Source organism: Zootoca vivipara, chromosome 6, assembly GCF_963506605.1.
Source record: "Zootoca vivipara chromosome 6, rZooViv1.1, whole genome shotgun sequence".
NCBI classification, from domain to species: Eukaryota; Metazoa; Chordata; class Lepidosauria; order Squamata; family Lacertidae; genus Zootoca; species Zootoca vivipara.
In genome coordinates, this window is record NC_083281.1 from 48,782,120 (window position 1) to 48,798,626 (window position 16,507).

General features: G+C 38.1%; 1 protein-coding gene across 5 annotated transcripts in view; it reads left to right on the plus strand.

The window, feature by feature from the left end:
• CBFB (core-binding factor subunit beta) overlaps positions 1 to 14,308 on the plus strand; it is a 44,858-nt gene extending 30,550 nt beyond the window's left edge. For 2 of the 5 annotated variants that reach the window (XM_035118368.2, XM_035118371.2), the window contains 2 exons: positions 3,365 to 3,460; positions 11,853 to 14,308. In XM_035118368.2, the coding sequence (XP_034974259.1) occupies positions 3,365 to 3,460; positions 11,853 to 11,921 (165 nt within the window). In that variant the 3' untranslated portion in view covers positions 11,922 to 14,308. Of the gene's footprint in view, positions 1 to 3,364; positions 3,492 to 11,852 lie in introns of all 5 variants that reach the window. The other 3 variants (XM_035118373.2, XM_035118369.2, XM_035118372.2) reach the window with 3 other exon arrangements.
• Positions 14,309 to 16,507: the final 2,199 nt, after the last annotated feature.

A 16,507-nucleotide genomic window follows, 5' to 3' on the forward strand; every position in this document is an offset into this window, starting at 1 on the left:
AGTCCCAAACACTGCAACCTTTCCTCACAGGGGAGTCACTTCATCCCCTTGATTGTTTTGGGTACCCTTTTCTGAACCTTTTCCAGGTCTACAATATCTTTTTTTCAAGTGAAGTGATCAGAACTATACTGCAGTATACTCCAGTATTCCAAATCTGTTCACACCCAAGATTTGTATAATGGCATTATGATGTCCTCAGTTTGGATTTAATTACTAATTAAAATACTTGTGCAGTTCACATCTATTTTACTTAAAAGTCATAAAACAGCTTCTACCTATGAAATGAATTCTTCTCTTAGAAAAAGAGGGCTTTTATTTAATTATGGCCTTTTATTGAACATCCTGCTTTCAGTTGTTTGGGTCTTGCTTCTCTATTAAAAGATATTGATTTTTTTATTTTAAAAAATCGTATCCCTGAAAGACCTTGTATTATGCTGTTCCAACATAAAAATTGCCAAGGAGAGATGGAGCTGCTACTAAAAGTATATCTTAATGAAAAATTTGCACATTGCCCTTCAGTGCATGCTGCTTGGGTGTAAGCTGATGTTTATTGATTGACAGGTGTTTGTATTAAAACTAAGCAAGGCCACAGGGGGAACTCTTCCACATCATTTCACAAAATAGCTTTAGGGTGCAGGAAGTGCCCTAGGCAAAAAAGGCAATTTGACAATTTGACATTCTCTCACTACAGACATTTTATTTTAAAATTTAATGTACTTAGTCCCTTGGTATATTAAAATGTAGCTGGATTCTGTGGTGCAGGACTTATTTAACCTGCACATCTTTGCAAAGCCACACTATTAAAGGAATATCATCATGCTGAATGTAGCATGCTGTACTTTGACAAATGTAGCTTAAAAGTTTTGATTATTTTTAAAAAAGACAAGATGAAGAAGAAAGGGTGTAATTCTGCCTGGGAAAAGTGCAAGAGAATTTCACTTTATTGCATATTGTTAGACAAGTGGCTCTTTAATATAGGTCAATTAGTTTGTGGGGAGGAGCAGGAGAAACTTGAACAACCTTGCTGCAATAAATGTTCAGAAATAAATGTTCTGAAGAACATTTAGAAATGTCTTTAAATTTTAAAACTTGGAAAATAGTGGGAAATAGTTTAGCATTTTAAAAAATATGACATTCCTATATTAGCATTTTATCAATGGGATTATGAGGAATTTTACTCTTAATATGGACAATATTTTCTTCTGGCAAAATAGCCTTATCAAAGAACTTAACTATTTAGTTCTGCTTGCCTAATATAAGTGTAGGAGAGCAGTTTTGCTGAGAGTTTTATTTGTAAACTAAATTTCTTCTCAAAAGAGTTTATGGTGGTAAGATTATGCTTTCTTTAGAAAGTTTACAATTTCTGTATTTGAAAATATTATGTAACTTTGGTGGATGGTAGTTCTAGACTTACTCGTTTTGTATTCTGATTTGCATATTATATTGCAATTCTTATTTAAGTACATCATGCTAACATGTTTTCAGAGTCCAATATTTTCTAGTGGCTCTTAGTTATCATCTTTTGTTATGTTACATTATTTACCTAACATATCTATCTATCTAAGGTGCTGTCCTCTGCTCACATGCAGAAGATTCACATAGAGCTTCTTTGTTGCCTCTCTTAATGGTGCTTTGGGGACATAGGCCCTTCCTAGCACCCTCTTCCTCAGTGGCCTCTTTACGACACAGGTTTTTTCCCTCAGCTGACTTATTACCAATGCAGGCACTATCTGGTCCTGATTCCTGTTTTCAGGATGAGCAGGACACCATGTCCTCTTCTTCTTTCTTCCCTCTCTAGTGATATGGTATGACTAGGGCTCCCTCTAGTCATCTGAACAGGAAGTCTCTATGGTTTTGAGTCACTGATGAGAGGTGAAACACTAGGACTATCCAGCAGGCCCTTCCTGTGCCATTTCAGCTAACCATGAAGCATTAGCAAATGCCTGCTCCTGCTGGCCAGCAGCAACACCAGCAGACTTTTCCAGCAGCAGAGCCATTGCTTCCAACTGGTCTGTGGAAGGGTGGTTTATCCTTTGTCCTCAGACAGGGAGAAGGGGAAGCTGTTGACTGATGACCATGTAAGAGCACCTTGCCTGTTTTCTGCTGAGGCTTTCAGTACTCTCTGTAATGTCCATAAAACTTTGAAGATTTCTCTACCCAAGCATTTTGGGGGGGTTGGGAGGCTGAGGAGGAGGAAGTATTTGAAGTGAGGGCTACCCCTGATGTCCAGCCAAACGTCCTTTTTCCTTCTAGTTTTAAGAAGACCATTTCTATGGGAGTGGGCCAAACCTAATGGGGTGCACTATTTGGGCTTGGCTCCTAAGAGGCTTGGCTCCTTGCCCAGATATAGCATGGCAAAGCTCAAGGTTTCTTTGGTAGATGCCCCATTTTCCCTATTCTGGCCTGGTGGCTGCCAGAGACATAGGAATGATTTCCCCAAGAATGTAGTGGATAGTTGTCCTGAAGTCTTTTGCCATAGGGCACATCAGGTCATGCCTCTGGTAGTGAGGGTCATTGCAGCAGCTTCTGTGGTGGCATGGTGGGCTTCTTTTCACTGGCCCTGCTTGAGGAGGTACCCTGTGGTTGCCATAATCACTGCCAGGGTCTTCATAAACTAAAGAAAGATTTTGCCTTCATGATGGAGGTGGGGCTGGATGCCATGCAGTTTGCCACCAGGGTTATGGCTACTGGTGGGGCCATTGGGAGACACCTGTAGCTCAAGACCTGGAATGTTGGTGCAAAATCCAAAACTAATCTGGCAACTGGGCATTTCTTGTGGGAGGTAATATGTGGGGATCCTCTGGAGGAATATCTGATGGAGACCAAGAACAAGAAGACACTATCTTCAGGGTCCAAGAAGGAGGAGAAAAAGAGATGTCACGTAGAGTAAATCTTTTTGCCCCTTTTGGGTGCCTATGGTCCCCAAAAATAGCAGGAGCCAGCGGTACCAGTGCAGGGGGCAGGGAGAGGCAGAGATTTCCCTCTTCTTCTTCATGATTCTGCATGATCAGTAGCTCATCTCCTTAGGTGGTCTTGTTGCTCCGTTTCTTTAAAATAAAGTCACCTAAATCCAGTGGTTGCCCATATAGTGGGACAAAGCTGCCCTCCCAATACTAGCATTAATAGGATAGGACTGCACAGGTATACCAACAGAGCCTGCAGTGCTCATGCAGGTGTGCTCATGCAGTCTTAATCTCACCACAGTTCTGCCCCATATGGGTAAGCTATGTCAGTGTTTGGAGGGCCACGCCACAGCCCACTGCTGCCTAAATGATGTCTAGAGGTGAGCAATTGGAGAGGTTCCCCCCCCCCCAAAATCAGTGTAAAGGTGCTTCTTGTGTGACCCTGTACTTTTGGTTGGTAGCAGGAAGATGCATTGGCACAGCAGGCTTTTGAAGAAGCTCGGAGAAGAACTCGTGAATTCGAGGACAGAGACAGGTCTCATCGGGAAGAAATGGAGGTGAGAGTTTCACAGCTGCTGTCAGTTACTGGTTAGTACTCTACCAAAAATCTAGATTTTTTTCTCAATAAACTACTGCCTGGAGCATGTTGCTAAAATCCTGTTTTATTTTGATGTTGTCATGCGAATGAATCCTGTTTGGGTTAAAAGCATTATATTAGTACATTAAGGGTACAATTTCTTCAGTCAGTGCAATTTTGCCACTTGAAAGTACATTGCTGCTGATCTTAGAATCCCTAAGCTAAAACATTTTTTAATTTAAAATTATCTAAGCCAGCATTGTTAACTTTCACCTCTTGGACAAAGTAATTCAGACTGTGTGTCCTATTTCTGCATGTGCCACAGTAGTTACTGCATATGATAGAATTTTGCATTGAATTATGTATGTACATTGTTAAATAAAGAACCAAAGTTTGTCCTATCAATGGTATAGTAGACTGGCAGAGGGTTTTTTATAGAGCAATGGGGATAAAGAGACAAATGTGGTGCATATCTGTTGAAATATGCATAACATGCATCTACTATAAAGATTATTATTCTACATGCAGAATTGATAAAGTTGATTTGATTTGATATACACAGATTATATATGTGTTGTGTTGGTGTTAATATTCTGGATACAAATGGCAGAAACATTTCTTGCTGTGACAAGAGTGAGAGAAACAAACTTGATATGGCATATTTACATGACTACCACAAATAGCTCAGGGTTCCCTCCACCTCATGGCACTTCCAGTATAAATTAGACCGTTTAATAAATTTTCACCAATTTGCTGAGTGTCAAGTACCACCGGTACATAATCTTTTGTAGGTTTTCCTTAATAAGATAGCAGGCAGAGAAATTCATGGTTTCCCCCCATAATTTTTCCCATGCAGACAATTCTGTGTTGTAACCAATATCTATGGCCCATTTTGTCATTGTCGCCTTCACCATCTCATCTTTGGTCTCCTACTCCAGTAGCAATTTATAAATTTTCTAGATTAGTTTATCATCCTTTCCTATTACAATTTTTCCGAATTCTGAACTCATTTCCACAAATCCCTTTCCCTTATTGTCTCTTTTAAATAACAAAGTACTGAAACCAATCTATAATATGATCCAAAATATCTTCTCTTTTTTTCGGGTGAACTCCTTCTCTAAACTCTATGAGTTCTTTATAAGTGTCTCACTTCTTGTCCATGTTCAACCTTATCACTGAGACCGCCTCAGCTGGTGATACCCATCTTGGGGGTTTTCTCTCTAAAAGATCTTTGTCTCTGCCAAACCGTGTATATTCTTCTTCTTATGACATGGACACCTTTGTGCACCCTTGATTTGTTATAATGCAGATATACATGTCATCCAAAACACAGATCAAAACCTCCCAACTCTATAAAATGTTGGTATCTCTTAGCTCCATCCATTCCTTCATCCACCAGAGATATGCTGCCTCATATTAAAGTCTGAGGTCTGGAAGTGCAAAAACCCTTCTTTCTCTTATGTCTGCCAATTTTTTTTACTTAATTTGGGGGGGTTTCCCTGCCAGATAAAGTTTGTCACATCTTTCACTCTTTGAAATATTTTGGGCTAACAAGTTATGGCCTTTTAAATGTGTTTTGGGGAGAGGGGTTATTTTTGCTTTTGTTGGGTGGTATACACATTTACATACATACATACATACATACATACATACATACATACATACATACATACATACATGGGAAGTAATACTTGTTTAAAAATACTTCAAAACCAAATTAAATATTTTCCCCTTGTTCATTTCCCCCCAACTTTAATACATTTTTAAAAGTAGTCTTGATCATGGAGTAAATTATCTTGGCTAGTTTCAGCATTGTTTCTGTTTTCATAGAGGGAAGATATAGAAAAGTTCATTTTAAAAAATCTAACCATGAAACATTGCTTTTTTTCACATACATATACAAAGTAGACCACTTAAAGTCTGGAATGATGAAGATTGAAAGTCTCATTGTTATAAATCATACCTTGAGCTGATGCAAAGTCTGCATATATATATAATGCATAGTTTAAATGGCTTTAATAGATACCACATTTGAGTTCAATGAAGACAGAGAAACCCTTGCAATACTTTGTCTGCCCCCTACCAAAAGAGAGGCGCCAACCCTTGGGAAGCATTCAGCCAAACCTTAGCAGCATATGAAAATGATCAGAATTTATTCTTTATTTATACAGCTTTCTTTCCTAGAAAAGATGTTCCTTTATTTTATAACATGCTGTGCAACATTTTTTAACTATTAAGAAGCCAGTAGGTTATTACATCTGCAAACAAATGCAACAAAAAAATTATTACTGAACCATTCAAGCATAATCAGTCACATTTTTAAAATAATTTTGCTTAAGTGAAAGATTTCACAAATAAAATTATAAGAGCATGTTCAAATAACATTTGTATAAAATAGCAAGTCTCTTTTAAAAAAATACAAGACTGACATGTGCTTACTTGAAAGGAGAAAATATATGTACAACACAGAAATAATATGGAAACAAGTTATGGCACATAGCTTGAAACAGTATTTGAAAAATGTTTTCTAATTACAGCAGGCAATTTTTTTCTGAGCAAATAAGTTATATTAGTTATTGATTAAGTTTACACATCTGTGTTAAATGCAGCTGAGACTTTTTTTCAGCTGCTGAATTCTGCGGCTGGTACCTATTCTGCTGCTTTTCTGCCCTTTCAAAGAATTGCAAAATACACCAACCTAAACAAAATCCAACATTTCTGGAACTGCAGGGTAAACTAGAATTTTATGCTAAACACCTCACCCAGCATCCTTCAATCTCTGTAGCAGGGATTGAGAGTTGAACTAAAAGTACTTTGCATATCTCTCTGTCTCTCCTTATGGACAAGCCTGCACAAAATAAGCATATTTGCATACAACTGCTTTTTATGCAAATTTTAAACAAGCCATTGAAATTAGTTTTTCATGGTAGAGAATGAAGAATATTAAGCCCCTATGCTATTTGATAGTTGACAGAAGGTTGACAGTTTGAGAGCAGGAAGGATAATAAAAATAAATGTCAAAATGATTTTCAACAAACCATCTTTGATTCTTTGCTGGTCATGCTTCAATAAGCATAATATGGCAAAATGTCCAAATCAGTTCAGACAAGAACATTACAAATGCTCTGTTTACTGTACAGTGGTGCCTCGACTTACTAATTTAATCCATTCCGAAGGCACCTTCATAAGTCGAAAAATTCGTAAGTCGAAAAACGCCATTGGAAACGCGATTTCCCATAGGAATGCATTGGAAACGGAAAAATTCATAAGTCGAAAAATCCCTATCTAAAACTGCCGCGGTTTTTCCCCGGATGTCGAGACATTCATAAGCGCAAGGCCATTACCCCCATTCGTAAGTAAAAAAATTCGGTTGTCGAGTCGTTCGTAAGTCGAGGTACCACTACTTTTGGCTGATGTCATGGACAGGAGATTTCCCAGTGTATTTGTTAATATTGTGGTAGCACTCTTACCCCAGCATAAAGGTAATGTGACAAAAAGTTGTTTTCTGTTGTTGAAAGACAGTAAATGTGCTAGTCACTAAAGTTTCCAAACTCTTTTCCTATCCTAGTGTTTTGTATAATTTTAATAAAAACAACCAAAATAAGAGTCAAAGCTTTAAAGGTGTACCTATTTAACAAATGTATGTTAAATTAAATGTTCTAATTATCACTAGCTGTAATTTATTTTCCATAAAACTGCCAACTAAGATTTCACTACATGCATCTGATGAAGCAGGCTTCAGTCCACAAAAGCTTATGCCAGAACTGTCTTCAAGACGTCACAAGAATCCTAGAAACAAACCCCTCTGAATTATTTTTTTAAAAACCCAGAGTTTTGCAAATAAAAGTAGCTATAGAAATAGAATTCAACATGGCTCAGATGACGCTTTTCATTGGACCAGTTGTGTCTAGGGGAGGAGGAAAGCAAGCTTTCAACATGCAGCCTGGAGGCATCAGAAAGAAGAATGCAGTCCAGAGTATGAATATAAGAAATAAATATGTCTTACCCCTTGATGGATTTTTGTATAGAGAGTTTGAGAAGCTGGCATGTAACATCAGAATATATGGTGATAGAAACATTACAGTGGAACCTCGGTTTATGAACACCTCGGTTTATGAATTTTTGGTTTATGAACGCCGTGGACCCATCTGGAACGGATTAATTCATTTTCCATTACTTTCAATGGGAAAGTTCGCTTCAGTTTATGAACGCTTCAGTTTATGAACAGACTTCCGGAACCAATTACACCCATGCTTCAGTTTATGAACATTTCAGTTTAAGTACTCCGTGGACCTGTCTGGAACGGATTAATCCACTTTCCATTACTTTCAATGGGAAAGTTCACTTCAGTTTATGAACGCTTCAGTTTAAGTACTCCGCGGACTGTCTGGAACGGATTAATCCACTTTCCATTACTTTCAATGGGAAAGTTCGCTTCAGTTTATGAACGCTTCAGTTTATGAACAGACTTCCGGAACCAATTGTGTTCATAAACCGAGGTACCACTGTACTTTGCATGCTTTAAAATTCTGAAATTACCAGGTGGTCATTTCCTTTAATAAGGAAACTTTATCACAACATGAAATTGTAGCTGCAAATTGAATCCTAGCCATCTAATACTTTCCAGTTTCACTAGTATCATATCTTTATGTCTATGAAAGGCAGCTAAATATCCTACCTTTCTTATGGGTTTTCCCCACTAGGATAAAATGTACTTTCAGTAGAGAAAGTATTGTTTCATGTCTGGTGGAGATGCTATAAATATATAATTACTATTGATCACTGTCAGTCACTGTCTCACTGGTGCTCAGCCTCTTTCTAACCTGCATTGACTGGAAGAAGTTGCTTATATTACAGTATTGCTTGACTTGCAAAATTGATCTGCATTATACCACACTCAGCATTGATTTTGGACAAAATGTAAAAGGGTTTCTTAGTATGGCATTCAGTTGCACTTTTTATGTATACCATTTGCTGCTAGATAACATCTTTACAGTGCAATCCTTTGTGTGCTTACTCAGAAGACGTAAGTTCCAATATGTTCAGTGGGGCTTACTCCTAGGAAAGTTGGATTGCAGCCGTACACAAATAAGGCTGTGCTATTCTGTTGCCATGATGTATGAGAGAAAGTGAACCTTGATTAAGTAACACAGAAGTTTATTTTTCCCCCAAAGCGTTTCAGTAACAAAACAAAAATGCTTTTGTTTTGAAATGCTAATATATGTGACTTAATACTGTATATATGTAAATATTTTATTTTGCATTTTTAAAGAAATGTCAAATTGAAATTTACTGTGATACAATTCAAGTTACAGTATTTGACATTGCAGTATGTATCTGCCATCACCATCACAATCCAGTGCTTGAATACCCTTAGCAAAATGGTTGTAGCTTCTGTCTATTCTATTTCCCACTGCATTTCGAAAAAAGTGTCCTTATATGGACTACCTTTTCATTCAGTTTTTCTTCGCCATTTGTGAAACAGCACCAAAAACCTGCTTCTTACACAAAAAGCTGTGTTTGGTGTCAGTTGAAAATGAATGACACTTACAATGTAAGTCACTATTTTTTCCTTTTAAGTAGTGATTTATATCCAGGTACACCCTTCATATCTCTCATGGATACCAAAAGGTCATATAAAAAGCAGCCCTTAGCCTCACATCATCTACTTCTAGTACAGATTTGGGCATTTCCCCACATCAGGTGGGGCAATGACATTTATGTACAAATTGAGAGAACAGATTTGAATTTTCTGTGGTTTTGCAGAGAATTCTGGGTTATACTTGGTTTGTAAAGTCGCACACATTAAAAGAAGCACAAGAAGCTAAAGAACTCCAGTAAGAGCACCTTAAATTGTGTGTCTCGGGTAGCTGCCTGCCTAATCTGCCTGTATGACACAGCCAGCAGCATCTGCAGGAGTTGCCATGAACTGGGTCATGGGGACTTCTTTGTTCATGCTGAAAATTGATTAACAGTACAAACTAAGTGCAGTTGCTGAGGTTGAATTTCATACACTCAGACCATGAAACAAAGAACTGTCTGTAAAACACTTTGTTTATCTTAACAGAACTAAAGCTTAATTTGTATATATGGAATCTTGCCTTATTTATTTGCTTTGCTAACTTGAATTGCTTAAACAGTTATGGTAATTCATAATTTTTCATTTTGAGGTAGCCAAGACAATAATATGCAAGTTGAGAGTTAATTTAACTAAAAATCATTTTAAAATTTTACAATTTCTGCCACATTCAGGGCCCCACAAGACAACTCCCCTGGTGCCAAACAATGTCCACCATAACTAGATGCCTATGATGGTCTTTGTTTTTTACTAATGTACATTTTGGAGTTTGGCTAACAGGCATGAACTAGTTTTTAGTTCAACTTACGTTACTATGATGTGTTTTAACTATTTCTACATGTACTGCCTCTCTCTTCCCCACTTCCTTTTTTTGCTAATACTGAGGACCAATTGGTATATAATAATTACCAAGGCCCTGTCCCAAGGTATTTTTTCCCTTAGGAAACTGCCAGTAAAACTTGGTTCCATGGTATGATGCATTCTACCAGATCAGGGGTGCTCAGCTTCTTAAACACTGAGAACCAAATATTTCAAGGAAGTAATGGGTTACAATAGGTGCCTATATCAATCTGAAGTTCTGCCAGGTAGTACTAATATAGAGATGTTTGCTTTTTTAAAGAAAAAACATTAATATGATACACAAACATGTTATCTTGGTTTTCAGGACAGTCTTGGGCTACAGAAAGGCGGGGGGGGGGGTTTTCCTAAGGGAAGGGTACGTTAGAATTCAGATGGGCAATGAAGACCACCAAAGTTGCTCCTTAACAGGTTTTTTATTAACAGGATGAGGAAAATAAAGAACAAAGCATGAGGAAACAGACAATATCTTATGGTCCCTTCTGTTGCCAGAGAATCCTTTCCCTTCTTCTGCTGGCAACTGGTCAAACTCCTTACAGTCAATTTGTGCAGCATCAGTGTTGACAATGGTCTTCACTGAGTTTCCACTGGCCCTTGGTGGGCTTTGGCCTGATATAAACACTTGAGCACTTGTTCTTGGGATCAGCTTCCCATGACCTTGTCTATGATTATCTGGGAAGGCCAGAGGAATAGTCATAACAAACAGCAGACTCCACTTCTCTTTACCCACAAAGAGTGCAACTGTTAGGAGGAGAGATTTGCAGCTCCTTGTAGCATACAGAAAAAATGCTGTGACTGATTTTCTTTTGAGGCTCTTTTGTAGTCTTTTGTGGGTATAAAAAGGGATAAAAATATAATAATAATAATAATAATAATAATAATAATAATAATAATAATAATTTATACCCCGCCCATCTGGCTGGGTTTCACCAGCCACTCTGGGCGGCTTCCAACAGAATAATAAAATAAAATAATCGATTAAACATTAAAAGCCTCCCTAAACAGGGCTGCTTTCAGGTGTCTTCTAAAAATCTGGTAGTTGTTTTTCTCGTTGACATCTGATGGGAGGGCATTCCACAGGGCGGGTGCCACTACCGAGAAGGCCCTCTGCCTGGTTCCCTGCAATTTGGCTTCTCACAACGAGGGAACCGCCAGAAGGCCCTCGGTTACTGGACCTCAGTGTCCGGGCAGAACGATGGGGGTAGAGACTATTATTTCTAGTTTTGCTTAATGATGTTTGCTTAACTTTTTAAACAAAATTCATTTTTTCAATGAAAGCAGGTTGTCAAAAATGTCACTTGCCATTTAGTAAATGCATCCTTGGTGCTGTTTTTAAGTTTTTGTCAATTTCCTCTTTTTTTTCTTTCTGAATAAAATCAATACTAGCCCAGGTCAGGAATAAGGGGAACCACTGGTTTCCCCTCTATGACTGAACTAGGCCACTGTTTCCTTCATGATTTATAAATTCCTGTCTCAGCCAAGCCAAGAAATGACTTCTACAGGTTTTCATAAGGTCTGGGTTTTATATTGGAATATTTGGATGAAGGTGAGTACATGGAAATGGTCTTTATGCCCCCACTAAAAAGAAAAGTACAATTTCCATTCCTGTGGCATAAGTAGAAACTGCTTACAACCGAGTGACAGCAGTGGCAGAGAAGCTTGTTCTTCCCTTTCCCAGGGTTAAGGCTGCCATCTCATATCCTAACCCTTTTAACAGCTGGGAGAGCCAGCCCTGCTAGCTCTATGGAGCCCTTTTCGATGCCAAGGCAATTGTGGGGAAGAGCATGGGGATAGAGAGGACCATTTTTGTCAAGTATTCATAGTGTTGGTTTACAATGAATATTGATGTATAGCATTTGAAGCCATCTTTTGATTTAAAATATTCAATACATTTTAACTCTCTTCCTCCTTTCTCCACCTTTCCATGTTAATTCAGGCAAGAAGACAACAAGACCCTAGTCCAGGCTCAACCCTAGGAGGTGGTGATGATCTCAAACTTCGTTAAGTGAACAACAGCTGTGCCATGAGTGTGACGCTTAAACTTGGCAAATGATGGAATTTAAAGACCAGAAACTGTGATAACTGGGTATATACTATAGTCTATTCCCTGACCTGCGGCAACCAAACTATCATGTCCCGCCATGGTTTGCACTATGTTTGTGTTGTATTATCTGCATTTCTTTTCTTTAAGCATGTTGCCAATGGGAATTTGAAATTCTTGTTTCTCTATGCAAGCTTATAATTTTGTTGGCACTATTTTAGTGACAAGAACAATTAATGCAGCGATAAAAACAATTCCTCAACTGTAATATTCATTCATTTCAGAATAGGTCAAACATTGCAGAATAAAGTTTTTTCTGACTTTTTTTAAAAAAACAAAAACTTTCAAAATAATTTTTATATGGGCTTTTGGAAGTTTGTTTGTCATAGTGTTCTTGCTTTTACACATGCGTTCTTTGTGGTATTGTCTTTTTATGCACTTTCTCTTCTCTAACTTTCAACACATTTATTTCTTTTTGCATTATGCAGCCTAGACCAAGTAACAGTGTTGTCAATTGATTTACTGAAATACATGTTTATAAACTTTAAAAAAAACACACTCCAATATACCATGAAAGATTGTTAACTTAAAGCTAATGTTTTAGATGGCAAAATGTCTAAATGAGATTTTAATCTGTCCGCACATTCTGTTGTAGATTCTGTTCTGTAGTTAATGTAGTTCAGATAACCTGCTGAAACTCATTGGAACTCATTGCAGTATGGCTCTTCAGGGACTCTGTAACATAGCTGCCAAGTTTTCCCTTTTCTCGCGAGGAAGCCTATTCAGCATAAGGGAAAATCCCTTTAAAAAGGGGATAACTTGGCAGCTATGCTCTGTAAAAATCTGAAATGGGATACTCCAGCTTTCTGATTACATTTGACATTACTCTATGATGGCTGAGGGTGAAGCTGATATCTTTAATACAATCATGTTGAAAGTAGCTGCTTAACTCTTTTTGTATCCTTTTCTTTAGCTTAGATTAAAATATGAATTGATACGTTTGAATTGTATGCAAAACAGTCTCATATTGGCCCAAAGTTGCCTTTGGTGTTTTTTTTTGTTACTTAACAATTTTGTTAAGATACTTTCCAGTGGCGTAAGATTTGGAGAAAATAATTATTAAGGATTGTTCACTTTTGCACTTCAGTCCCTGCTTTCTTCTATTATATTACTCAATAATACTGTTTACCAAATCTTGTGTCAAACCAGTTTTGTTTCTCCATTTGTTATGTGGCATGAACATCAATCTAATCTAAATTATTATTTTAGACTTTAAACCACAGCATTCATTTTCTGTGTTAATATGAGTAGAATGCAACATTCCTTGTTAATGCTGGTAGTTGAACTTATAACAATTACAGATATCTGAACAACTTCCCTAGATATGACAACTCTGAATCTTTTTTAATACTCTTAACAGTCATCCATAGGTACTGTCCCAAACAGATCAATTAGAAGAAATATGTTGCTCATGTTAATATTTTTCCATGCACATTTTCCTCATCCAGTGAAGAAAGAATGGTCCAAAAAGTGGCTTTCTGTTGCTGTTCCACTTTTGTCAGGGATGTTCCTTTCCTTTGTATTTCAAATAGAATGGTGTTTCCTAATTACTTCTGATAGTAGTTTCAAATCATGACTACACAAATTATACTATTGCATATAAACATTTGCTGTCAGTGTGTAAATAACCTTTCCCCCCTATTATCTAGAATTTGGCTACTTAATGGCCATGTTTGAATGATCATATCTCAGCTTAATAGCCCAATATAGAAGTAGATGTTTTGCTCATGCACACAACCCCTTTGCTCCTCTTTTTGCAGTAATGGATATTAAACCCGGAAGATTCTAGTTAACCATCGTTTTCCTGTTTGCCCAAACCAGGAAATGATAGTTACAGGTTTCCTGGTTTTACTACCTGCATCATCAAGGGACGAACAGAGGTGCTGTGTGCCCAGGCAATAGACTCATTCACATATTGGCTTGTTGAGCCAAGATACAGTTGTCCAAACTGGGCCACTATGTCTTAATGCTGGCATTAAGATCACAAGCCCTCTCCCTGTGCTAGCTAGTGCAGACCTGCTAAACTTAAAAACTTTAAGTTATTGATGCAATTTGATATTTTTCCATAATTTCTATTTAAACGAGTTGCATCATCTTCAAACTCATCTCTTTAAGAGTTGCCTTAAGCTTCAAGATTGCTTTTGCTATCTTTTTGTGCTATGTTAACCTTACGTTTATAATAAACATATGTGAGTGAAACAAAGTGGTTGTAAATTACTTTGTAACATGTAACTGTCAACTGCTTATATGTGCCATTGTATGCTTAGAGATAAAGGACAGTTCAGCAAATATTCCAAAGTACTATCATTTTTAGGGGACTTGTGGGTTGCTTATTGTGACATCTTGGGGTTTTTTTTAATCCTTTTATTTTCCTTTTAAGAATTTTGCTAATACAAGTTGAGAATAAAGAAGTTTAGTCGTGTTAAATCATACAATTATTAGATATTTAAAAGTTACATTTTGTATCTTTTGATTAGGTTCTGAAACATCCAGAAACCAGTTTTGAAATCTACAGTGGTACCTCTGGTTAAGAACTTAATTCATTCCAGAGGTCTGTTCTTAACCTGAAACTGTTCTTAACCTGAGGCACCACTTTAGCTAATGGGACCTCCTGCTGCTGCCGCCACGCCACCAGAGCACGATTTCTGTTCTCATCCTGAAGCAAAGTTATTAACCTGAGGTACTATTTCTGGGTTAGCAGAGTCTGTAACTTGAAGTGTTTGTAACCCGAGGTACACTGTACTTCTGACAACTTCCCTCCCTCCATTGCATTGCATTGATAGGTAGGAGTTGCTCATCATCACCAGAGAGCAAAAATGTTCTTCCTCTGAGATCATTTAGCTTGCCCCACAGATCCAATTTAAAAACAAGCAGTCTTTGAGGTCATGGGGCTGTATGAAGAACCCCAGACCTCCCCTCCATCCATTAGAGTTGCAGAATGCCTATTTTGATTATTGATTATTTAATTTATATACTGCTTAATATATTAAAAATATATCTAAGCAGTGTACAAAAATCTAAAGCAGCAACAGACAACTTAAACAAAATATTACAAATACACTACACACACACACACACACACACACACACACAGAGAGAGAGAGAGAGAGAGAGAGAGAGAGAGGAACCTTGGTTCTCAAACCGCTCCGTTCCCGAATGTTTTAGCTCCTGAACGTCGAAAACCTGGAAGTAATGGTAAGTGCCAATCAGAAGCCACGCCTCGGAACGTTTTGGAAGTCGAACATCCTTCCGGAAAGGGTTACATTCTCTCACTGCTTTTTATGGGCAGACCCAAGGTGCGTGGTACTGTCCAAGGCTACCCATAGCTGTGTCCCATTCAGCTCCACTCTCCACACCCAGCTCCAGGTACAGCAGATTTGTTGAGTTCCCCGGGGAGTCCAGAGGATGCGGAAAGGGCTCCTCTCCACTCGCAGTTCTTTCTTTATGCGCTGTCCTCTCCTCCTCCAGCTGCTTTACTATCCCATGTCAGGGCATGCTTTTATTTTGCATTTGTTTTGACTGAGGTACTCAATGTCACTTTTATACTGCATCCTGCTTTTCAATACACTACGGTATATAAGGGCTTGGGATGACACTTCATTAAGAATTTAATGGCAGAATTGATCTGATTCTCACTAAACAATCGGCAAATCTGCTTCTCAAATTCAAACTCTAGCTTTTTTACTGCAGTGGAGAAAATACATTCAATATAAAGACTTTGGATAGGTGGGTGCATAAGGTATTGAGTTAGAACAATACCTTTAAAACACAACTTGGAGGTGAAAATATATTTCAAGGAAGACCCTGGTGCAAGTGTTTTTTAACCTGTTTCCACAAATGCTTATTGAAAATTCTCACTGTCTCAGAGAGATTTGAACACTGCTGCCCTTCTTTTCTTTTTCTCGTAATATAGCCCTGCTGTTCAAAAAGCTGGCAGTGGGCTGTTTTTATGTTTACAATCAATGAAGCCACATGCCAATGAGTTCACCTGCTATTCTATTCGTACAAATAATATAACTGTATACATAGCTTTCTTGGATAGAAGGTGTCAAAAATAGCCAGATATGCACAGGTGCATACTGAAAAGAACATTTAGCAGCTTCTAAGCACTACACATTTCTTTAACTTTACATATTACAGGGAAATTACTCTCATGAAGACTGTAGCAGGAAATTCATGGAAGCAGTGAGGATTTTTTTTGTTGAGAGCTTTTTTAAAGTATGTGGGAGAGGTGCCAAGGGCGGTGCTTGTACACACTGCCCTTGGGTCTTCGAATGCCAACAGAAAACAGTACATACAATTGTAAGCAAGGAGGAGGAGCCAGTCCTGTCTGAAATTCCAGAGAGACACTGCCAGTCAAGTGTAAATTGGGTCAGCAAGGTTTACCTCGCCTGGGCTGGTTCACTCCAGCGGAGATCCCTCCATGGGCTGGATTGTGCGTGTGCATGAGCACATGCGCCTGTGATTTCCGGTGTCTGCATCTGCAGGCG